This window comes from Strix aluco, chromosome 13 (genome assembly GCF_031877795.1).
Source record: "Strix aluco isolate bStrAlu1 chromosome 13, bStrAlu1.hap1, whole genome shotgun sequence".
Lineage (NCBI taxonomy): Eukaryota > Metazoa > Chordata > Aves > Strigiformes > Strigidae > Strix > Strix aluco.
In genome coordinates, this window is record NC_133943.1 from 2,325,906 (window position 1) to 2,350,471 (window position 24,566).

Sequence of the window (24,566 nt, forward strand, 5' to 3'; positions counted from 1 at the left end):
GAGGAAATTCAAACTCGAGAGCAGTGTGACAGATCTGGCATTGATTTTTTTTTAAAAAAAGAAAAGCAGCATCACTGCCAATCTTTTTCTCTCAAAGTGGTGATTCTGGGAAAGGGCTTGTAGGAATGAGCGCCTGTTCTACTGAGTTAACTCTTAGAACAACTGAAGAAGGTCAAAATTTACAGGAATCCCCCAACCCAAAAAGCTGCAACTCCCTCATGGCAGCGTGGTTTGTTCTGGATTTCTCCTGATGAAGGCTCCAACACTGCTGTTCTGCTTTGACACCCACAGCCAGGACGTTCACAGTGCTTCCAGGTGTGTTGTGGTGATTTGAGCAGAGGAACTGAAATTGCATTAAAATCTGAGGTGGAGTAAGTAAACGAGTCTGAGGTCTTAAAGCATCTGTGAAATCCTCAAAAAAAAAAAAAAAAAAAAAATCTGAAGAGCTGTGTTAAGGTGCAGGAGCCAGATCTGCTGTTGGTAAAGCCGGAGGGGGCAGTTTTGAATTTCCAAACCAGTACTGAGCACGTCCTCTCTGCCGACATGGAGAAACTTGTGCAATGCTGCAGGAGTACGGCTGCTCGTAGAACTGCAGGGGCTGAGCACTCACAGTTGGCTAGACACAACTCAAATAACACGAGCAATTTCTGGGGCATATTTCTGGTGTGTATTTACAACTGACCTTGGTTCGTGGAGTTTTCTTGAGGTCTGGATCCACGTGTGCTCCCAGCTGTGAAAATAAGTGCCTCGAAATGAAACCTGCCCGAGCAGGTGCCCGCAAGCCTGTCTGTACAATGTGTCAGGGCAGGAGGGGTTGTGCTTGGCAAAGTCAGCCCTAGCTTCACCTCTGAGCTTCGGATGAAGATGAGTGTGAGAGAGACCAGAATAGCCTGTGCTCTGTGTTCATCTGCAAGTATCTGGGACTGACTTACTCAAAGGCACTTGGAACACGAAATACAGATTTTCAGTAAAATACATTGTGTTCAAAATGTCCTGCTTTACCGCAATAAATGCGTGCGATAATGAGTCCTTTTGTTTGGGCCTTTATTTAATTATTTGAGAGGCTGAGTAGAAGCGATGTCAGTGAAGCTGGCAGGGCACGGGGCTCAGCTCTGCGGCTCCTGCAGCGGGGCCCGAGCCGGGCTGTGTCACACGCCGAAGGGCTGCCAGCAACGCAGCCTGCAAACTGTTCTGAAACTGAGAGGATTAAGCTTATTCTCCTGTGCTGTAACTGATTTACAAAACACCTTTGCCCCTTCCTAATCTGAGGAAGCCAGAATGAAATTCTGGCCTGATTTAAAATTTTTGCGAGGCTGTTGCATCCATTGTTAACTGTAACAGCACTGCAAAGCTCCAGGGGCATCCCTCTGCCTGGCTGGGTACCTGCAGGTAAAGCTCCTCGGATCTGTTTCCGCACGGCATAGCGGGAGCGACGCTGCAGTGGTGTGATCGAATTAAAACAATCTGCTTAAAAACATGCTGGAGAGAGAGGCTGGCTCTGTAATCTTTATCTGAGCTGAGCAACACATTCTTTTCAGAAATAAACCCTTTGAGGATGATGAAAAGGGACAGTGCTGGGACAGGAGGACATGCAGAGGGCCCGTGCTGCAGGCAGGGGGTTTTGAACGGGACCCTCGGCTCCAGTTTGTGTGCTCAGAGGTTTTGACCCGCGCGTTCGCTGTTTAACAAACACCATATTTTGGCACACGAGCAGATCTGAAATCTAGAGATTGTATTACGGTGCGAAGGGGGATTCTCAGCTCAGAAGAGAAAAGAGGGTGAAAAAGCAAATATCGACAGCGTGGAGCTGCCCGCGCAGGCAGTGGGTGAGATGCTGCAGGCGCCGTGCCCGGCGCTGGGGCAGTATGTTGAGGCTTTGCCAGCTCCCTGTCCCTGCCTCCAGGACACCTTTGCTCTACTGATGACAATATCGATGACTTCTCTTAATTGCACTCTCGTAGAGTCTTCTTATAGCCTAATTTTTACCGTGTATTACCTGTTTTCTGCATTGTTCAGGTTATCCGGTGCATTGGCTAAGTAAGAGCTTAACAGCCTTTTAAATGGGGTTTGTTGGTATTCAGGATCATTCTTAGCCAAAATCTGTATTAAATAAATCCTACCTGGAGAGGCTGGGAACAGCCAGGCAGGTCTGGTGGCTGTGCTCATCGAGCAACTCCATCCAAGTGCTCTTATAAATTGTAGTTGGGCTATTTCTGGTGGAAACTATTTCAGAGTCTCCAATAGAAATATTCATGTTTACAGTATCACGTTATTGCATTTTGAGTATTGCTGTAAGTGCTTTTGGTGCACGTTACTGCACAGAAATGACTGCAAAAAGAAGTTTTAAAATTAAAAAAGAGAACTCAATATTTTAACCACTTCCTGTTTTGGTTTCTGTTAAGCTTTTGGATATTACTTACTGGCTCATCTTTTAAAATCACTCTTTGTTTTTTTTCAGGAAATCCCAAAGGTGCTATGCTGACTCATGGGAACGTGGTTGCTGATTTTTCGGGCTTTTTGAAAGTGACGGAGGTGAATACCCTGGTCTAGAAAATGTTGCCATGTGCAGAGTGTGTGGGTTAAGCTGTGTCCCTGCACGGGCTGGAAATGTGCTCTTGCAGATAAGAGGTGAAATTTCTCTCACTCGGAGGGCCAAACCCTTGGAGATGGGGCATTAAATCCCCTTTCCAGCACTGGCTCCCTGGCTCTGTAGGGCACAAAGTGCTTCTGAGGAGCAAAGTTGGCTCCTGTAAATCAATTAATTAACTCCTTTTGAAGATTAGGAGAGCAAACAAGCCCTGCACAGTTGCAGGTGGTGCTTGACAAAGAGTACAGGGTCCACTTGTGCTCTTTGTGTCCCATTGTGCCCACACAATGGCCTCATTTATTTTAAAGCTCTCTGCATATAAGGTGTGTGTGTATATATAAAAGTGTATGTGGTTTTTACAAGAATGGTTAATTTCATTGATATTAAAGTATATCTTGGTTTCTGTTATACATATTTTTAAAAAAGCATAGCACTGGCCAAGTACCTGTATAATATGTTTCATGCAGTGTGTGAACTTGTGTTTAGAAACAATATAGGAAGCAGAATTGCTTTAGCACAACATAATAAGGATTTTATACAGCTTGTACCTAACAAATATCAAGAATCTATTTTTTGTAGTAAACAGGCAATTCTATAAAGTAGCGACGTACACACAGGAGGGACAGTGTGATACCTTACACCCCTTGCTGGTCTTCCCGTTAGTGCTGAAAATACTGCAGTCTTATTATCTTAATCCCTGAACTTTCTGAGATTTCCAAACCACTGTTGCAAAGAAACTTGGACACGTGGTGTGAGAAATCCCACTGAACTCACATGCTCAAGTATTTGCAGGGTTGTGACTCCAGTAATTTGCAGCACGAAATGCCAAAACCGCAGCTCGCTGCAGCGAGCCCTCGGGCTTTCACTGGGCTCAGGGGCAGCGGGATGCGCAAATGGAAGCTGACGTGTAGGTACATCTTCAAAGGGCAGGAGTATTTATTTTGGAAGAGAACTAATTTAGAAAGAGCCGAGGGAGCTTGGCATCTTCCAGGCTTGGCCCACAGAAATGAATTTAGTGTTTGCTGACGGCAATGGGACTCTGATTAATCTTGAAGGTATCAGACTGAGATGTAAATCTGGTGTAAGTGGTTGTAAGTTCAATAGTTTCAGTCACCAGAGCGCCGCTGCTGAGAGTGTAAATGCCCGTAGCTGATCCACATGATCAGGGCAAAGTCTAACCACAGTAATGAAACCAAGCAAAGTACAAAATACTTGAAAGTAGTATAAATAAATAAAATAAAAATACCTAAAGCTGAGAAATACTGTAGATTTCCTGTTTACATGCTCTTGTGCCAGTTTTGCTTAGTTCAGTGATTTTTGTAAATGGAATATTTTTTGAAGTGAACCTAGCGCTTTATTGTAAGGTTGTTCTCAAATGCCAAGAAACCGTTTTCATTTTTACGTTTAACTGGACAGCTGTGCCAACTGTGAAATACTATTCAATGTCATCATTTTGGTCTGATTTAAAAGCAGATCATTTATTGTCTGAGCACTTAAAGCAGTGTAAGAAAAAAAAGCAGCATAGATAGTGATGCTAATGGTTTTACATTACTGTGCTTGCAGAAAACGAGGCCAATTTGAAATAATGTATAAATAGATCAGCAGGCCCTTGTGGCTTCATTCAGACCGATACATAAAATAATATGAAACGGGATGCTGAAAACACCCACGCGGTCAATCCTGTTTGACTTCACTAGGTAATGGTTGGGAGGGCATATCCAAATCTGACTTGCCCAGATTTAACTGCAATAAAATATTCCCCGAGGAAGAAACTCGTGTGCCTCCATCCACCGCCGTGTCCCAGGTCACGGACTATCGATTCTGTCACAGCAGTGGAGATGCAAAGTGGGTATAAACTGCTAATACTGTGAGCTAATAGATTTTATACCCATTTTCCACTAACCACTGGCCTTGGTGCAAGTTATTGGGTAATCATGCTTTCAGTTTTTCTAATCCATAATATTATGACAAGCCTTACCCTTGGAAATGCAGGTAGAAAGGCTACTTTTCTTTTGGGGCATGGATCGGGTAAGGCTCTCAGGGCCTTTGTTTATTCCAGCCTGCAAGACAGAGTTAAAACCTTGGCAAACTGAAGACTTTGGTCACTTGTATTTTTTGCACAATTTGTCCAGCCTTCTTTTTCCCCACTGCACCTGTCTGTGGGGCAGTGATAATGCCCTTAAAATCACATTTTAATCACTTAAAATTACGAGAAACACTAACAGAAATCATTAATTTTTGCAGCTGAAAAAAATCATTAATTTTTCCAACATATTCTGACTCAAATCATTGATTAACCTAAGGAAAAGAAAAAGTCTATAGTTTTGACTCTCACTGTGAATCTCTGATGGGCTCTGTGCAGTATGGAAAGATGATGTAGAGCCCCGCTGATTTCCAGGAGGCTCCTGCAGGTCTGCACAAGCTGAGAGTGCAAACCGTGGTCTCAGCACCTCGATGTAGAAAGCAGAGAATAAAAACTGGGTTCTCTGTCCGGGTGAGCCCCTGTTTCCAGCGTGAGCTGTGTTGTTATGATATGCCTTCTGCCGTGGAGAGACCTCTCCAGTGCCCTCTGTGTACATCTCCGTGCTCTTTACTCCTCCTGCTAACTGAGCTTCATTGACGCTGTGGCTTAACGCTTCACTTCGTACGCTGCTCCCTTCCTCTCTTGACAATCTTTACCCTTTTGCTCCTCTGGTGCCATTTTTCTTTTTATTGTTTTATGACTTTCTTGTTGTCTTCCTGTCAGTGTTTCTTTCCTTTCTGTCTCCCATGCCCTTCACCTGCAGAAAGTGATCTTTCCGAGACAGGACGATGTGCTCATCTCCTTCCTGCCTCTGGCTCACATGTTTGAAAGAGTTATACAGGTAAGAAACCTGCCTGAACTGACGAGGCCTCGTGGGGCTCCTTGTGTTTTCTTCCAGAGTCAGTGGTCTCCTACTTGTGAGGATGTACACATTTCCTATTTGCCTTTAGCACACATGTTTGAGAGAATGGTACAGGTAAGGTCCTAGTGTCAGTGGAAATCATCTTTTTCCACGCCAAAAAAAAATATAAATAAAATGAATAAAATACTAAATAACCAGCGATATCTTGTAGCACTAAAAAAGCTTGTACTCCAGAAGTGCCACGTGCATAACACCAGGGCCCGGCCTCGGGTCTCGGTGACATGGCCGTGAGTCCAGAGCGATTCCAGGAGAGTTCCCCAAGCTCTGAGATTGGAAAACAGCCCTTCGGCAACGAGCAGAAACTGCTACCTGCACCATTTCGGGGGCAGCTTTTCAAAGCACTCTAGGATCAGGTATCACGGGAGGAAAAAGAATTTATTGCATAAATTAAGCGGGTCTGCAAAAAAACTTGCAGACACGGAAAAAGAGGAAGCTGAGATCATGGTGTGACACACGTGATCCTCCTGGCAGGGCAGCCTATGGGGGGCATTAACTGGAAGCCCTGGAAATAATGGCAAATAGAAGTGCTAACTCGTGCCAGCCCGCAGAACTGACTTTTCACATCTCTTTCTGAAAAGGCAGGTGCTCCTTCGAGCTGCAGCCGGGGTGTTAGGGAAGTGAGGGGAGACGGTCACATCGGGCCTCCTGGCCTGAGAAGCTGCGAACTGAAAACTGATCCAATATGTGAAGATTGGAGCTGGATTCAGTTGCAGCTCTGTACTTTCTCAGGGAGGACTGTTTTGGGCTGAAAGCATACTTTGTGAGTCAGACAAGCATCTGAATATAAGCCTCCTTCTTCCTAGTAACATCTGTGCCAGAAATAATATATTCTGCCCTGCTAAAAAACTTGCAAATTGGAAGGGAAAGTTCATGAAAGATTTGGAGAATTACAGCACAGCCTTTCTTCCCTTGTAAGGCAAGTTGGCCAGTATGCCACCACTATTCAGGCAAACTGCTTTGCCCCCAGGCAAGAATATAATTATTAAAAAGTCATCTGATGGGGGAAAAAAAAGTTAGAAGCATTTGAAATAATCTCATTTCACAGGATGTTGCCGTATTGAAAGGGGCAGGCCTCCAAAGGATGTTCAGGTTTATCCTCCCTGCTAAAAAAAAGCTCATTAATATAAAGATTTTTTTCAAAAGGGCTAAAAAGTAATTTTCAAAAGCATTCTGAACAGCAAGCAGTGTGTCAACTTCCCTAGATTTTGCCAACATTATCAGTTCCTGGAACTTACAGTTAAAGTTATACAGACACATTCTTTAAAGCTAAAAATTTCTAGTAGTTATTAATAATTCCCAGTGAGCGCACAGATTACATTTTGATTACGTTTCCCTTTTTTTTAATTCATGTGCATGTGCAGTGTAAAACGCAGATTTGGCAGTGTGATGTTTGTTAAACCCACATCACATGTATAAAATTCCTGTGGTTTCAGTTGATGGAGAGACAGTCTCTAACTGGTTGACAGATCAGTGAGAGCTCTTGGGTTAGTATTACAGATTTTCAGGAGTAGCACAAAAAGACTTAAGTATCTCTTCAGGAATTTTAAACTGTTTTAGTCATTTGGGGGAGCTGATGTTCCCAGTCTAGCCCTCGCAGAGGAAAGTGAGCGTGCTGGTCCGGGCTCAGGCAGGCTGGGCTCAGGCAGGCTGGGCTCAGCTCCCGGCGCCGCGGACGCTTTGCTGAGGACGCCTTCTGCTTGTGCTCTAGGAGCAGGGCAGTGCTGCTGGTCTGCAAATGCTGTGATCAAATACCAGTTTTACCAAGTTAGCGACTAATCCTCCGTGGGGTTACTGACTACCAGAGCCGCTGCCTTGGCTGCCAGTTGGCTCATCGCGGGCGCCTGCCCTGCCCCATCCGCCACATCCAGCTCCATTCTGATCTGGTTGAAGTGGCCTGTTTCCTCTCCAAGTACAAAACTTCAGGATCTGTAGTTTCCGTATAATAAAGCACCTTTTATGAAGTGGGCTTCTCTTTCTGGGATACAGGATCAGGCACTGTATTGCTAACGTAGTCTATGTTGTTGTATTTAAACAAAACTAAAGTATTAACATCTAAAAATCGGCTGCTGCTCAGTATGTTTTACATTTCTTAATATGCATTTCTTTATTGACAGTAGGTCCTCGTGCTTTGAGCCGCTGTGGTAGGTCTGGGCTTCAGAGGAGAAGTTCAGATCCAAAATGTGACCGTAACTCGGACTTCTCCATCCCCGTATGCAGGGGATGAAGGGAAATCCCTTCTAAAAGCTTTGGTTCCTTGTTCTTCCAGAAACGGTGGCCAATTTGGTGAACGCTGAATTGCCCGTTCTGATAAGTGCCCAGAACTATCTCTAGATTTCTATTTAATGCAAAATTTATGGTTACGTTTACCTACGTTTTTAAAGCCCTGTTTTTGCCTACTTTAGTAGAATTTCAGGAAAGGCACTTCTGCGCTTGGGAGGGGTGCTCTGCCGTGGGAATTAAAAGCAAAGAGGTTACATGTGTTCCTTTTTCTTCCATCAGTCTGTAGTATACTGCCATGGAGGGCGAATCGGGTTCTTTCAAGGAGATATTCGTCTCTTATCTGACGACATGAAAGCGTTGCGCCCAACCATCTTCCCCGTCGTGCCGCGGCTGTTAAACAGAATGTATGATAAGGTGAGTTTAATTTTGCTCTTTTTGTAATAATAAAGTTTATGTCCCTCTAGGACTTATGTGAAAGAATTCCCTTAGTCCTGGAGATTTCCTGAGCAGATTATACTGTTTCTGCCCTCCTGCAAACACATTCTTACCCCGTGTAACTGTTCCAATCTCTACGTCTGTATTACATTGGTTTACATGGACTGCAAACACGGCCGTTGCATGTTAATATGAAATCCCTCTGTATTAACCTCTTACCCTGTTCTCACTGAGGTTACTAGTGACATTTCCAGAGACAAGGGGTTTTTTCATCACGGAAACGCCAGTCAAACCTGGATGCACTAGAACTTATTGTGCCCTCCAACTAGTTTTGGAACTTGAATCTCTCTTTTTGGTGACAATGACAGCTGAAAATCAGGAATTGCAAAAAGACCGTGAGGATTTAGGCAGTGTAAATGTGAGGTTGGCTTTTGGATCTAGAAATCTTCAAAACTAAGAGGTGGTCTTGAAAGGTATTTAAGACAGGCATGTCTGGTCATCATGTTAAATCTGTTTGACCAGCTGGGAATATTTATTCCTCAGAAGACTTATCCTCTAAAGAAGAGCTTAAGCACAAGCTACTGATTCAATTTTTCCCCAAGGTCAGGACTGTTGGATCAGGGGTTATGGTGCCTCATTAGAGGGATGGGCACTGGGGGTTTCTTCTTTGTGCAGATGTAGATCGTGCTGGTGTCCGATTAAGCTTAGGTAAACGCAGCCCCCATCACCTCATCAGCCAGCGCTGATACCTGCTCTAGTATTCAAGCTGCTCATTCCTAGTTGCTCAGATTGCATGATTTCACTGAATCCTATCACGGAAATCATATAGAAATAGCAGTCATGTGAATCTAGTCAAAGCCTACACCATCATCCCCTCTTTTTTTTCCCCAAAGGAACAGCATGTACAATAATGAATGGAGCGAAACAAACCCCTCCTTTTTTTTTTTTTTTTTTTTTTTTAAACCCCTCTAACAAAGCCCTAGTGTAGTCTTATTTAACTGTACTGCTCATGTAACTATGCCCTACCTGGCACCGGCTGAACTGTATGGCTGTAATTGTAAGAACAGCTTTTGATGTTTCCTCTCTCTCGGGTGCCGTGCTGCCTGTCACCCCGCGCTCCCGCAGATCTTCAGCCAGGCAGACACCTCCCTCAAACGCTGGATTCTGGAGTTTGCTGCAAGACGGAAAAAGGCTGAAGTTCGAAACGGGATTATTAGAAATGACAGTTTGTGGGATAAACTTTTCTTTAATAAAATACAGGTAAGCAATTTAAGAAGTGAGTCTAAAGTCAAAGAGCCGTCGTTTCTTCTAGCAATGACTGGTTTTGCTCAAAGTCAGTGTGATCTGCTTGCCTCGTGATGAACTGTGGGCAATTGCTACTCACTAGCCCATAGCAGACAGAAAAATTGAATAGAAGAAGGAAATAGAGCACAGTTTGTTCCACTAACTTCCGCATTAACTTTTACCACTTTTATTTATGTATTTATTTTTAAACACTATGCATAAGACGCCCAAATTTCAATTCTGTTAGGGATAGTTTTCCAGAGGGGAAGGAGAAACACAAGGCAAAGACGGCTTTTGCCACATCCCTCCTTCAGCAGCACTGAGAAATCACCTATTTGCAGAATATTGCCTATTTTTTGCAGCTTGGGGATACCAGCTGTGCCCCCGCACTGGCACCGAGGAGGGATGTGATACAGTATGGAGGCACTTGCCCTCTGCCAGGTGAAGTTGCCCAGAGCAGGGCCGTAGCCTCTGGCACAAGGGCTGCTGTCACCTCCTTTGTTATTTGGGTGCTCTGCCTTGCAGGGACTGGGTGCCCACCATGGGTGCTGCCCGTGCCCCACAGGTAAATGTTTTTTTCCCGCTCACGCCCAGCAATGGGCAGGGGATTTGCATCAGACCTACTCCCCTCTCCTGCCAGTGGGGATGGAATTCAGGAAGATGGTAGGGAAAAGAGGAGTCACTGATCAAAGAGATGTTGCTCCAAAGTTTTCTGCAAATTCTCTACAGATATGATTGGATTTAGGGTCAGGTTTCAGTTGGGCATATTCAAAACTGCTTTTTTTCCCCTAGGAAAACAAGAATAAGGGTGTAGAGAAAAATGCACGTGTAAATCATGGTTTAACAAGAGGGGAAAGAAATCAGAATGCCCTGCTGTATGCCACACATCTCCTCAATAAAAAAAGATTAAACTGGCTTTAAACCAGGTTTTTTGGGCTCTCTACTACTCCAGGAGGCTCTGATTACTTCATTTTTTTTAATTGGATAACTTATCTGGAGACATGCCACTTTATTTTTAACTAAAGAAACTGACTGTACTTTTCATCTGTGGATTAGTTGTCCTCAGTGTGCAAAGATAGCAGAGTTCACACGATGCTGCCGGGAGCGCAGACATGAGGCAAGCCAGGCTGCATATTGATTCGGGATCTGGCGAGACTGGCAGGCTCAATCAGGACTTGTTTTCTTTTGTGCTGGGTTTTACTTTTAGAATAAGAAAGAGGAAATGAAGTGGGGGAGAAAGAAGTAAAAGCGATGCAGGAATTGATGTAATACCCTCCAGAATTATTTGAAGGTCATCTGCCTTCAAAAAGGGACAGCATGATTTTAGATGGCTTGGGAGCCAATTCATTAGAAACAACGAGGTGCAAATAAGCAAAGAAAACTGGAGGGGTGCAAATAAGCAAAAACTGTCCCCCTCACAGGTAGAAATTATGTTTATATGCTTATTATAATTTCTACTTCTATATATTTTTATATAAATTTCTATAATATAGATAAACTTCTATAATTTTTATATGCTTATTATAATTTCTATTTCTATATATTTTAAAATAAATTTCTATAATACATAATATATAAATGTCTATATTTTATATGCTTATTATAATTTCTATTTCTATATATTATATATTTTATGTAAATGTCTATAATATATAAAAATTTACATAAACTTAATATATAATATATAAAAATTGTATAATTTTTATACGCTTATTATAATTTCTATTTCTATATATTATATATTTTATATAAATGTCTACAATATAAAAAATTTCTATAATTTTAATATATAATATATAAGAATGCTATAATTTTATATGCTTATTATAATTTCTATTTCAATATATTTAAAAATAAATTTCTATCATGTATATAATATATGAATTTCTATAATTTTTATATGTTTATTATAATTTCGACCTGCGAGGGGGACAGTTTTTGCTTATTATTTTATAGTTATAGTTTTATATATTTTTTAATATATTTTATAGTTACAGATATTTTTTAAACTGGCTTTTTATCCGTAAGGAAAGATTCAGAGCCCGTAGCACGGCTGCCCATAGCACGGCTGCATCCATTCTAGGGAGAGCATTTTGTGCCGTGCTCACGGGCGCTGCTGGTTTTGCCATCTGTAGTAACTTGTGCTGCTTTCTTCTCTTCTCTCCTGCTACCAAACAGGCAAGTCTCGGTGGGTGCGTTCGCATGATAGTAACGGGCGCTGCCCCTGCGTCTCCAACTGTCCTGGGCTTCCTCCGCGCGGCCCTCGGATGCCAGGTGGGCTCACGTGGCTGCTCGGAGGCGTTTATTTGCCGCTGCGTTTAGGAAAGGAGATGGGTTAGAACCTCAGAACCGCTCTGCTCCCGCAGCCGTGGGGCTGGAGTGGACGTGACCAGGGTCCCTGGGAAGTGAGCAGCAGGCAAGAGCTGCTTCCGCTGCAGGCAGCTGCCAAAAAAAGAAGCATAGGCTCATCCCACCCACCTCTCAGCACTTAACTGAGTATGTGCAATTAAATGGGCTTGTGCACGTGCTCGGAACTTTGTTACATGAGGTTTATTCTATATATAAATGGAGAAAGATGATCTTCAGATGGCAGTTTAACCCACCTAAGACCTCCACTGCGTTATTTCTCTTTGACCAGGAAGTTGTGGGCAACTAAAATGCCTCATTCAAGAGCCTAAAAGTAGGCAGAAAAAGAATTAAGAGGTGTGTTTTCAAAATGTCCCCCCAAACTACCTTTTTTCCCCACTAATATATCGCTCTCATGGAGTAACATACTTCCTGACTCAAAAGCTAATGGCTGAACTTGTCTTCTCACAATTGTCAGCTCTACAGAGCCTGGTAATTCATAGTTGTGTAAATTAAATTTTATATACAGAAAGAGTCAGGGAAAGCGTCCCTGTGTGCGCTGCAGCTGGCAGGATTAGCTCACAGGGCTGGGCAACAGAAGGCAATTCTGAGAATTTTATTCTGTAATAGTGAAATCATCTATGCTGTTTTAAAGATCCCCGTTTCTTTGTCAGGTTTATGAAGGTTATGGCCAAACAGAATGCACAGCTGGATGCACCTTTACGACCCCGGGTGACTGGACATCAGGTAACAATTTTCTTCCACCATTTTCAGAAAGAAAAGAAACGCATATTTCTTTAGAAAATCCTGAACTGTAACATCACAGGGTGTTACGCAACATTCTCCACCGTATGAATAATTTTCTGCAAATGTAATGTTCTTGAAAGTATCATTAGTCCAGAATAAATATCCAGGGATCAGATGTTGGGCACATTTCCCTGGGGAGATTTGGAATTGTCCCTTCAGCTGTTATCTGTGATACTCTCATCTCTGCACTCCGGGCGCTGTGAGGTGAATTTAAAACAATGTTTGTTAGAATGAAATGCTGGAAGAAAGAAAAGATTAATACATTCGTGTACTTAGTGAGCAAACCCAGGTGCCGAATACAGATCCACCACTACTCAAAACTTTATATATTTCAGGCTTCCAAAACTTTTGTATCTTGAGAAAATTAGGTAAAAATTAGCACTAAGAAAGATTCAGCTAATGCATACAAGTACTGTGACTTAATTTATTCTTAATATAATTAATCAGTATTTATGAAAATGTTTTGATATGGGTATCATACTCATTCAAATGAATACTAGTAGGAAACCTGGACACTGGATATGAATGGGTCTGGCTAGTTAAGCATTTCCTTCTTTCCAGCCCAGATTTTCCATGGCTGGAGGAGAGCACATGCTTTTTCTCCCAGCACGAGTGGCCAACTGTTTGGTTTTTTTCAAACCCAGAGCAGCCCCTTGCAGGTACTGGTGTGTCCTGGGGCTCACTGCCTGCCAGTCCCATGCCCTGCCCACACACCAGCACCGCATCCTCATCCTCGGTGCGCTTCTACCTGGCAAAATGAGACCTCAGCCCGTGAGAGCTACAGCACACCGAGCGCTGTGACACTGAGCTGTGACTCCTCTTCCCAGCCTGTCTTTCCTGGCGGCCGTTTCTGGGGGAAATAGGAAGTTTTTCACACCGCAGTGGTCAGCTACGGCAGACGTTGCCCTCACTTCACCTTTGGAGAAGCTGTAGGGGTGGGGGGAAATGTGTAACGTCGCTGCAGTTGGTATTCCCAGGTGATTAAAACGATGAGAGTCCAGAACTTTGTGTGCTTTTATAATGAGTTAAGCTTAGAAAAGGGGTGGTCTCTTAGAGGTAAGGGAGACATGGTCTGTATTTTGGCATGTTTGAAAATAGGGTTTATATACAGCCAGATAGGAGGTTTGGGTATTTAGTCTTAATAGTGCAAAACCTTAAATGAGGAAATTATTTCTGCACACAGACACAGCTCCTGCGAGAACATGCAGTGTACCTACAAATATGCAAGCAACTAGTAATAAAATGCTAATTATTGTTTATAGGAGAGATGACAAGTGACTTGATAACTTTGATTTCCAGGTCATGTAGGAGCCCCTTTGCCCTGTAACTTAATCAGATTGAAGGATGTGGAAGAGCTGAATTATTTTGCTTCCAAAGGAGAAGGAGAGGTAGCAAATCACATTTTTATATCAAATTCTCACTAGTTAACACTCTATTAAGTAGTTATGTAGTTATTAGAAGCATTTTAGCTTTGTAAGGTGCATGGTTGAAGATGTATTACATATTACAATCAGGAAAGGAAAAGTCAATTCAGCAATTGAGCAGCAAAGCATTAATTAAAACGGGGCTGTGGCAGTACTTCCAGCCAATGCCATGCCTGATTATTTGAACAGCTAAGACTGAATTAATTAGTTCAGCTAAGAAGAGCTGAATTGCTGTGATATTTCTATATTGCACATAAATTAAAGTTATTGAAGTAACTTTGGTTTTTTTAACTTCAAGCTGAATGCAAACCAACTTCAAGCAAATCAGTTTTGCAATCCCTACTTCGTATTTCCATTAGTTTGAAAAAAATCCATAGGTAATTTTATAACACGTTATATTTCAGTTTCACGGAGCATGGTCATTAAGTCAGCCTTTAAAATATTTCACTTTTTTTAGTGAAGAATAGTTAATTACTATTTAGCTTGTTAGTATTTACAGCAGAATAATAAAATAATTTATCAGCAATGCTGACTGTTTTGCAGATATGTGTGAAAGGACCAAATGTTTTCAAAGGTTATCTGAAAGATGAAGAGAAGACAGCCGAGGCGCTGGACCAGGAGGGCTGGCTTCACACTGGAGACATCGGGAAATGGTTACCTGTGCGTCCTGATCAGATGCTTAGTTCTTATGTCAGTTGTATTATCTCGTGTAAATTTTCAAGTACCTAACTTAAATTTCCAAACAGATCCGTTTTTACGAAAGATTAAGTTTATATTTTGCAGAATAAGCTTGATATGGCCTTGAAGCATTTTCTGGCAATTTAAAGAGCTCTGTTAAAAGCAGACTGCTTACTGAGTCTCTATGGTTAAATAACTTCTCTGGGAACTCTCATTTCTTTCTCCTAACAGAACGGAACTCTTAAAATTATTGATCGGAAAAAGCATATATTTAAACTTGCTCAGGGGGAATATATTGCACCGGAGAAGATAGAGAATATCTATATCCGCAGTGACCCTGTTGCCCAGATCTATGTCCATGGAGACAGCCTGCAGGTAAAAATGAAGATTTCAGAAAATCTTACTTTGTTCTTTGTAAACAGAAGACAGAGAGTTGGGCATGAATGGGGGGGATGTGTGAGTGGGTCCTGGCACAGTTTTGCCCTGATGGGTCCCTTCTGCTCTGGAGCTGGCTGCCAGCCATGCGGGAGCTGAGCTGCTGGTGTGACCGAGGCAGCTTGGAGGATGTCATGGCCAAAGCTCAAGCCTTTACGTTGGCTTTGATGTCACCCCTTGGGTCTCTAACGCTCTCCTTGGCCACGCTGCCTGTGGTAAGCCAGATGAAGGCAAAGCCACCGCGGCTCCATGAGCACTGCCTACCCATTTTGACCAATCTTGTCCCGTTTTTGCCTTGGCCCTCTCCCCAATTACAGCCCTGTTCACTGTTTGCAGTTGCACACGCGGTGAAGATGGTTAATTTGCATCTTTATACAAACATGCACAGCTTCTGGAACCATTGCAACTCATGTCTCTGCATTCGCTGGCCACAAACACGAGGCTTCCGCTGGTGTTGGGGTTTGCCTGAGACTCAAAAGCCCACGAACGGTGTGTGTGTAAATGATATGGGCTGCGTTCTGCTCTGGCTTATGCAAAATACAAGCAATTAATTAATGTCCAAGCAGAACACAAACCCGATGGAAGGTGTTAAAATTATCGGCAAATGCAGGAACAGTGACAGAGAACCATTTTAGCTGAGGAAAAGGCACAGACACCAAAATATATTTCACTATGACATGTTAGAAAATTATTGGCATAATTAAACAAAAATAAGCACGTAGCAAATCCAACTGGTTTATGTATTTATTTCAATGTAGGGCCTTAAATCTTGCTCAGCTTTTGCCTGCAGTTCTCCTTCTCCTTCACCCACAGGCCTTTCTGGTGGGAATTGTGGTGCCCGATTCCGAAGTTATGCCAGGCTGGGCAAAGAAAAGAGGGTTTGATGGAACGTATGCAGAACTCTGTAAAAATAAGGTTTGTCCTCCTATCTGTCTGCAGTACAGACATTTTTTCACTGTAGCATAACCTAGTTAGAGTAGGTGTCTATTATTAATGATCTCACTGACAAGAATTATTTCCTCACTGGAAATGAAGCAGGGTTGACCTGGATACAGTGATGACTGATGGTAAAAGACCTCTGTCTTGCAGAGAACAACAGTACAGCCGTAGGAGAGGTTGTGTGTGTTTAGATGTCTTAATTGAGGATCCCAGCCTTATTTACACATCTGTAATACTGAGTAACCAACTTGGATCACATCAGTGAACACTGACGGCCCTGAATCATCCCACTGGTGTCTGTGGGAAATGATTCTGCATCTAAGTCTGGCAAATGGTTGGCAGATGGCAAATTTAAGCAGCTATGCCATAGATGTTTGAAAATATAACCTTACATTTCACACTGAGGAGAGAGTTAACATCACCGCACGTATGTTTAACGTTTGTACATTCCTTTAACAGGATATTTGCTAATTATGTATTAACTAGCAATAAGGTGCTTGAAGTTTACTCAGAAACATGTTTTCTTAATGAACAATTAATTGCATGTAAGGTTGACTCTGACATTTCATGAGGAATTTATGTGTTTTAACCCAGGAACTGCAGCAAGCGATAATGGAAGACATGGTACGGCTAGGTAAGGAGAGTGGACTTCATTCCTTTGAGCAGGTAAAATAAAACAATTAATACATTATTCAGTGTGGTCAGACAGGCAATTTGTCCATTTTTACTGAATGGGGATTTGTCAACAATTGTTACGTTACTACATATCCTTGTTGCAGCTGCACACAATGTTTTCAGAAAGAGCTTTTTTGCTGTTGTATTTGTTCCTTTGAAAAATACATATGCTGTGATCCTGCCTTCCACTCATGCTTGATGTTTGAATCAAATCTAGTGAAAGTTTTGGGTGCAGGGGTAAAAATCTAATCCAGGGATGTGGATAATCTCCAGTCTGACAACCAGAGGTCGAGATAAGTGTCTGTAGGACTCTGATTCTTCTGCCACTGAAAGCACTGTTAGGAAACTGGGTCACTAATTACCATTCTTATAACTCACCTAGGAAATGCTGCTGGTTTGTTTATTTTCAGCCTGTGCACTAATTCTTTTGTGGTGCTTGTGTAAATACTTCTGCAACAGACCTACAAACACTTCAGAAGGACAGATCTGAAATCAACCATGGATTACATAGCATTAAAAACACAGTAAAAAAGAAAATCCGCCACACTGTAAAATGCCAAATGCTTATTTCTGTTAAAATAATGAACATCTTAATCATAGAATCATACAATTCTATTATCATTACATATAATTAGCAAGGGCCTTTTTGCTTTTGTTTAGACTGTTTCTGGGTGTAATTCTAATGAGTCATTCACCATATCTGAGTGCAGCAGAAGCACCATTAAACATAAACTTGTTATTCTTCATTTCACAGTTACATATGCAAATTAAATGATAGTAAAAAGAAATTAATTTAAAAATGAAATTCAATATAAAGGACAGCTTGTAATGCACATAATTGTCTGTGGTAATAAGTCTGGTTTGCTCCTGGTTTGCCGTAGTCTTCACAGTGTGAAATATCCTCAAGTAATCTATTCCACCCGCAGTTTGTAATTAATAAACCTCAGTGAGGAAAGCCTTGCCATCTTTCTAAAAATTAAGAACAAATTTTTCACATTTCAAAATCCCATCTCTTTTGCAATATGTAATCTTAAAACCAAACCTCAAGCCAGATATTGCGGCTAATGTTCCTGTGGGATGGGATCCCCTGTATATGGAAGAGCCACTCTTTATCAGCCCCGTCCTCGTCTGCAGCGCCAGAGGCCTGAGCTTGGCAACAATGACTTTGGCTTCTGTAAGCCACAGCTCCCAGGGTGCAGGCTCTGGAAGGCAGTGCAGCCAGCGGGGGAAGATTAACAGCACAAACACTGATTTCTGTGAAGGACGTCACTGGGGGAGGAACTGGACCACAATGCTTGCAGGGGAAAAATAAATCACATAGCTAATGGGAATTTAAAAATGGATACTCAGCCTATATTCCTGCAACTCTCAGTCTAACAAAATGCAAACCAGTCTGGTTTGGGGAATCACGAAAGCAGCAGATGGCTGGGGAATTTTGTCTTAAATCGGTGGACTATGACCAGTCACGCAGCAGTTTTCTGCTTTCTCCCACACCAGCCCTCCCACAAACGCACTGGAAGGCAAAGCTCGCTCCCATCTGTGCTGCCAGGCTCCCCGCTGTGCTCGGCGACACCGCCGCTAACAAGGGCAGCCTTGTAAAATCCTGTTTGCCTAGGCTGAATGATGTTGTATCATTTTAATTAGCTAGTAAAACACCATCCATTCTTCTTTAAAGATGATCATCGTGTACACTCTCTGTGCCTGCAGAGCTTCATGATAATTTTGCAAGACCGAATTAGTGCTGCTTACTTTCTCTTTCAGTTTGGCTAAGAGGATGTTTCTTAGCACAACTCCCTGCCCTCCCTCCCTTCCCCTCTCTTCCACGGTCTTTCAACCGTGCGAAACTCCGCGGTTACAATATCACATATGGTGACACTGTCCCTCACGCGCTGTCTCGCTGTGTTTTGGCCTTGGTTTCATATGAAAAGAGGTTGATGTGCTCATTCTCTCAGAGAGCTCCCTTCTGCGCTGGCTGGCTGGCGGGTCAGCGCGGACATGGGAGAACAAGCAGGAGGGCAGGGAGGGGTTGAGGGTTCTTGAGGGATTTCGTGTCACCTCGGAAAACTTGGGCAGGAGAGGACCTGGCAGAAGGGTCCCCTGGGCTCCAGGCACGGTCAGAGGTAACTGCAGCAAGGCTGGCGTAAGAAGTTACGCTTATTGAGTGTGATGCCTGTAATTTTTGCTATAAATATATCCCTTTTTTATTTTAGGTCAAAGCCATTTACATTCACTCTGATATGTTCTCAGTACAAAACGGTTTGTTGACACCAACATTAAAGGCTAAGAGACCAGAACTAAGAGATTACTTCAAAAAACAAATAGAAGAGCTATATTCAAGCATCTCCATCTGAAATCATGGGAAGAATTTTCTGAATAATGGACTTCGTAGCAATATTAGAATAATACTTAAAAGTACAGAGCCAGAGTGAGCCAGCTGAAACGGATAAGCATCAGAATCTTACATTTGAGCCTTTCATTGTTCTAGGATTTCACCACTAACCATAATTTTCCTTCTTTTTTTCATCAGGTGTGATACGATTTATTTTTTACTCTATGTACACAGTAGAGTACTACTAAGAATTATGCTAAATTGCCACAAAATATGTAGAAACTTCAATCTATGACCTAGTAAATTATGGAAACGTACCTTATTAATAACTACAAACACTTGGAATTAAAATAGGGGAAAATTCAGGTATGTCTGTTGATATTTGATTGTGTATAACCTAATACATTAGAAACTAAAATTTTGGATAATTCAATAATGTGGTCTACCTCAAACAGTGATTGATGGTGAAAGTTTATTTTCCCTGATCTGGAACTTCAAGCTGGATATTGGTTTATATATTAAGTGATAGTTTTTATATTTTCCAGGACATAAATTACATTGATTTGATTTAATCATTAATGGCCTAACTATCAACCAGAATAGAAACGGGAATGGATCTCCTGCCATTTGTACTTAATAGACCTGTTGTTGTGTTACATCTAAGGGATTAATACTACCTTGAAATGACAAGAACAGGTTAGGAGGTGATAGGATAGAGTTCCCTCTCTTTCCTTTTCATCCGAACTCGATTTATACATGGCATGCTGGTTTTGCATTAGGGCCTCCTTCAGCACAGCACACTCGTGGACATCTGAACTACTCAAACTGAGAAGGTTGCAAAAGCATCGCTGGCTCTGGGGCGGCTTTCTGTGGGAGTTCACGTTAACCCACACGCTCCCGGTCCCTAATTTATTACTTTACATGCTGCTAATACTGCGTAGTCCGGTTGGACTAACTCCCGCTCAAAAGCAGGGCTAAAGAAATGGAGCACAAGGTCTAAGCTGCGATTCTGAATGGGGCTTTGCAAAACGAATTGATCTGGGAGAAAGGCCGGCCTGAGATGCAGCAGCGGAGGGCAGCCTTCGGCTGGCTCTGGAAGAGGAAGAAGTGTTGCTCCAAAAGGCCCGTGGGGATGGGTGGAAGGCTCTGTTAGCCAGCGCTGTGGTAAGGTGTCGTGGCACGGTAAAGCATTGCAGAAAGGCCCGCTGAGGAAACATCTCCACGTTCAAACGTCTGGAAGCCTCAGTTCCCGCTGTCGTCACTGCCAGTGGCCTCTCTGGAATAAACTGCAAGTTGTCCGGACGAAACCTGGGATTTCACAACCAGCTGTAGCTGTTAGACAGGGGATCAGTCCCATGTGGAACAGGAACAGACTCTGGAGCTCTCTCCTGATATAAAGCACGGTACAAAATGAGAAAACTGTAATGATAAATGGCTTGAATATTTGGACTGTCGGTGGCTTCCTTCTGCTAAACAGGGTCCTAAAATATCTATGTGTATTTTAATAGCTGCTGTTTGTCGCACTGGTGCATACTAGCATGGAGCTGTGCCTGCTAGATCTTCTTTACTAGGACAGTGAAAGCCACTTATTTTCTCTCTTAAACTGGAATCCACTGTAGACTTTTGAAGCTAAAAGTTTAAAACTTAATCTAAACACCTCTTATTTTCCCTGTGAAATTCCACTGCATGCTTCAAAATGAAATAAATTGAATGAATGAGTTAGTGTTACACGGAGACTGATTTATTGCAGTAATTTCAGAACAAAATGATACAAAGGAAACTGCATCAGCTGAAATAATCACAGAACAGGCTGATTTGATTTATCAAATGTGCGAGTATTTGTCTGAATCCCTTTTTGCGCCTCATTATTCCTCATTTGATTCCAGTGCAATGACTCATATCAGTCCAAAGCAAGTAAGAAATACTGCTACTGTGACCTGATGGCATTGTACATTCATTTTTCACCAGTGTACACAGCAACGGCTGGGGAATTTGCGTCTGCCACGTCTACAGGGGATAGGAATTACTGTATAAAATCTGGCTCTTTAGGTCAAGTCATAAAGGATTTTCATCTCTGCGGAGTCTAGTTCATCTCCTTTTTGTATCAGCCAAAAGACAGTCATTACATACGCATGCTTCAAAGCTATGAAGAATTAGTACAATTTCCTGTTTTAATGCAACATACTTTTAAAATTAAAAAAGCCCTAGTCATCTAAATAAGTACAGAAAATCTATTTTCCACTGATCTTTTTCTACCACATGAATTTAATTTACTTTTCTCCTGAGATGATTTCAGCTTACCAGACTTTTCTAGATAACTAAACTCTTTGTATAAGTATAGAATATCCCAACAGGAGTTTATTTACGGCTTCAATGGCTGTTATGTTTAAGTATATAATGCTGAATAATGTCTCTGTATTCTTCTTTGGGTATTTGATGCAAAATGTCAGATGCACTAGAGCCAAAGATATGAACACCAAACGAATAAGAAAGAAAAAATACAGACTTGGCCACACTAGGGTGATGCAAAATTTGGGAGAAATTGTGTTGTCACACCAAAAGTGCGAATACTTTCAGAACTTGTGAAAAGCTGTATAAATAAACTAAAAGCTGTCTTTAGTACTTTCTTGTGTAATCAGATTTTCCTCTGCAGGTCACTCTCTCTTGCCATAATCATAACAACATTGTAAGAGATTAAAACTTGAAAAGAACACGTGTAACGCGTGAGCTGGGCACAAACATGCTTCTCTTCAAATTCCAGGAATATTTATTTTGCATTGAGCTTTCCTAAACTGAAATACTTCTTGTGACCACCAAGGAAAAATCCCCGGGGCTGTCCAATAACCAGTTGTTGGGTTTTCTTTCCTCTGAAGATAACTAATTACAAAATTAATTTCTGATATTCATCTTACTGAAAGAGTTGAGACTCAAGTGCTGTTGTATAAATGGCAGGTAACAGCAAGTTACCCTTTTCTGTGAAGAGCCCTACTTTTGATGGCTTCAGGATGACTGGTTTTCACTAATCCCTGTCATCTGGGGTTCATTCCGTGATCAATTAATGAAAAAATACAGCAAGTCCACCTCAGTGAGCCCAGCTCCGGCCTGCCACGGTGGGTGGGATCAGCGCTGGGCGGTCGGGCCCCCGTGACCATGCGACGCCTGTGGCACTGGAAGAATGCCTCTGGTGCTCATACATAAAAACCAGAATAAAATACATTTTTCCAGGAAGACAATATTGCTTAGTTACATATTTTGTATGTTCTTGGCTCAATATATTGCACAGAGGAAGTACCGCTCTGCCACAGAAATGGTCAAAGACACACGCGAGTGTGAGCAGAAGCCACACCCGACAGCCTGAACCCCGTGTTGGCAGGAAATACTCAGCGTTATTCTGTCCCAAAAGGCACATTTGCAGGTTACAGCGCTTGATGCACATCAGGTGATAGAGAGATGGTGAGTTGTTTTTTGATAAAGTGCTATTTTGCAATCTGTCCTCACTGTTAGTAAGTATATATCAGCATCAGTAAAGTCCAGTGTCATTTTTGCCATGAATATGAAATTCTTGCATATAACAAAATAATCGGACTTAATCTTCTGGAATGAAACAAATTAACTATAGGGTTTGGTTTTTTTTTATTTTCCATGTGTTAAAAGCACAAACTGGTGATCTATTTGTAAATAAACTTCTACAAGATGAATGTAAACTGGGAAAGAATATACTATTTTTGCATGGTAACAGATTACTTAAAGACCTCTTGATGCCTTACAGAAAATTTGGAAAAGCATTTTATTTAGAGGCAATTCTATCTGCGTACTTTTTGTATCTTTAGCTCATTTTGGTTTTGTCTGTGGGAAAAAAAAATAAATATCAGAATTAGATCTTTGTTTCTTCTTGGAATTAACATTCTTCAGTACTTTGCACATTCAGTGGTTTCTACACCGCCTTTACGCCTGTTAAATGATGAAGCTGAGGCTGTGCTTTTTGGAGGAGAAATCTGGATGCTTGTAGCCTGGAAGGGAAAAAGTTTTAGATCCCTGGAATTGTTCCAAAATAAAATGTTTTCTGAGGCATCTAGAGCCCCTTTAAGCCCTTCACTTCATTTCAGCTTTTTGTTGTGTATTTTAGCAAAGTACAAGCAGCGAACACATGAGGCATTTTCGAAAGTGTTGTCTATTCTATTTTCAACTGAAAGTGAAGGAGTTAAAATATAACATATACATTTCTGTAAAAAAAAATCTTAACTGTAATTAAAGATTTTTCAGTTTTGGTATATTAGCATGTATATCAAAAAGTCATCTATGGAAACTTTTGTAAAGAATTAAATTGTCACATTTCTCAAAACTGCTCATAAGATTTTCTCGTGGACTGACGTACAATAAAAGCTCTTTTATAAAATCTGTTGTTGCTCCAGCACTCTGTCCTCACAATCGGTATGAAGTCGCTCAGAATGCGTGCCTATACTAAATATGTTGTAAAAAAAGAAAAAAAAAAAAAAGACTTAAAATAACAACCAAAGGAATATTGGAACCTGAGATTGATTTTAGCAATCTTCTATGAAAAAATTGTTGCAAAGTTCTCTGAAGATGCAGCAGTCTTTCTGTAATGGTTTCATTTTTTTATTTTAAATCAATAATAATATAACCAAATGTATATGCTTGTTTAATATGAATTGACAATTGGGAATGCATAGTATTTTTTCAGACTATGTGTCTAAAACAATAAAGTTTAAAAGCATCCAGTCTCTATTCCAGTTTTTGTGTGCACTTGCATCTCTCTCTTCACTTGGAAATCCAGTAATGCCGAAGAATTGTCTCAAACTTTTCGTGTTAACAAAGCAATGAGATTGCTCCGCTCCATCAGTTTAAGCTGAAACACGGGGGCTGATCAATAGAATATAACTTACACAATTTTGATAGTGAGATGTAATATAAAACTAAATCTACTAGTGTATTTATTAGCTAAAGCCAGTGGAAGGCAGCACCAGCACCCAGTGCACCCCTTGCAAATGCCAGCAGCGAGGCAACAGGAGCGGGCCCGGGCAGGATTATTCATTGACAATTAGCGCACTTTAATTTTGCATCAGAAACCGGTGGCTGGTGCGTGGTTCAGGGGGAACAGCCGCCCCTCATCATCTTCCAGGTCTCTTTACCCCCCAGCCCGCCTGAGGGCGCCGGGGTCAGCCTGGGGCTCCCCCCTCACCCCCCGCTTCTCTCGACCCCGTTCACCCCATGAGCTGACACTCCCTCAGCCCGCAGCCCCTCAGCCCACACTGCTGCTGCCACCGCGCCCGGCGGCTCTGGCCCCTTCCTCCGCCTCTACAGCTGCGCTGCCCCTCCTCGGCGGGGCGGGGGTCGCCACCTTCCCGGCGCCGCGGGGACGAGCCTTTTCCCTCACGGGGAGGCGCCGGGCCCAGCCCCGCCGCGGGTCCCCCCAGCCCCGGTTCCCGCCTCAGGGCTGCGGC

The 24,566-nt window shown here is 42.2% G+C and overlaps 1 protein-coding gene across 4 annotated transcripts in view; it reads left to right on the forward strand.

Annotated features, from left to right (window-relative positions):
* The window catches only part of ACSL6 (acyl-CoA synthetase long chain family member 6), a 60,633-nt gene extending 36,790 nt beyond the window's left edge, over positions 1-23,843 (forward strand). For 2 of the 4 annotated variants that reach the window (XM_074838155.1, XM_074838154.1), the window contains exons 10-21: positions 2,459-2,532; positions 5,374-5,586; positions 8,032-8,166; positions 9,313-9,447; positions 11,650-11,745; positions 12,492-12,564; positions 13,924-14,012; positions 14,592-14,708; positions 14,958-15,101; positions 15,975-16,076; positions 16,695-16,766; positions 18,986-23,843. In XM_074838155.1, coding sequence (XP_074694256.1) covers positions 2,459-2,532; positions 5,374-5,586; positions 8,032-8,166; positions 9,313-9,447; positions 11,650-11,745; positions 12,492-12,564; positions 13,924-14,012; positions 14,592-14,708; positions 14,958-15,101; positions 15,975-16,076; positions 16,695-16,766; positions 18,986-19,126 — 1,391 coding nt within the window. In that variant the 3' untranslated portion in view covers positions 19,127-23,843. The remainder of the gene's footprint in view (positions 1-2,458; positions 2,533-5,373; positions 5,587-8,031; positions 8,167-9,312; positions 9,448-11,649; positions 11,746-12,491; positions 12,565-13,923; positions 14,013-14,591; positions 14,709-14,957; positions 15,102-15,974; positions 16,077-16,694; positions 16,767-18,985) is intronic. The other 2 variants (XM_074838156.1, XM_074838157.1) reach the window with 2 other exon arrangements.
* Positions 23,844-24,566: the final 723 nt, after the last annotated feature.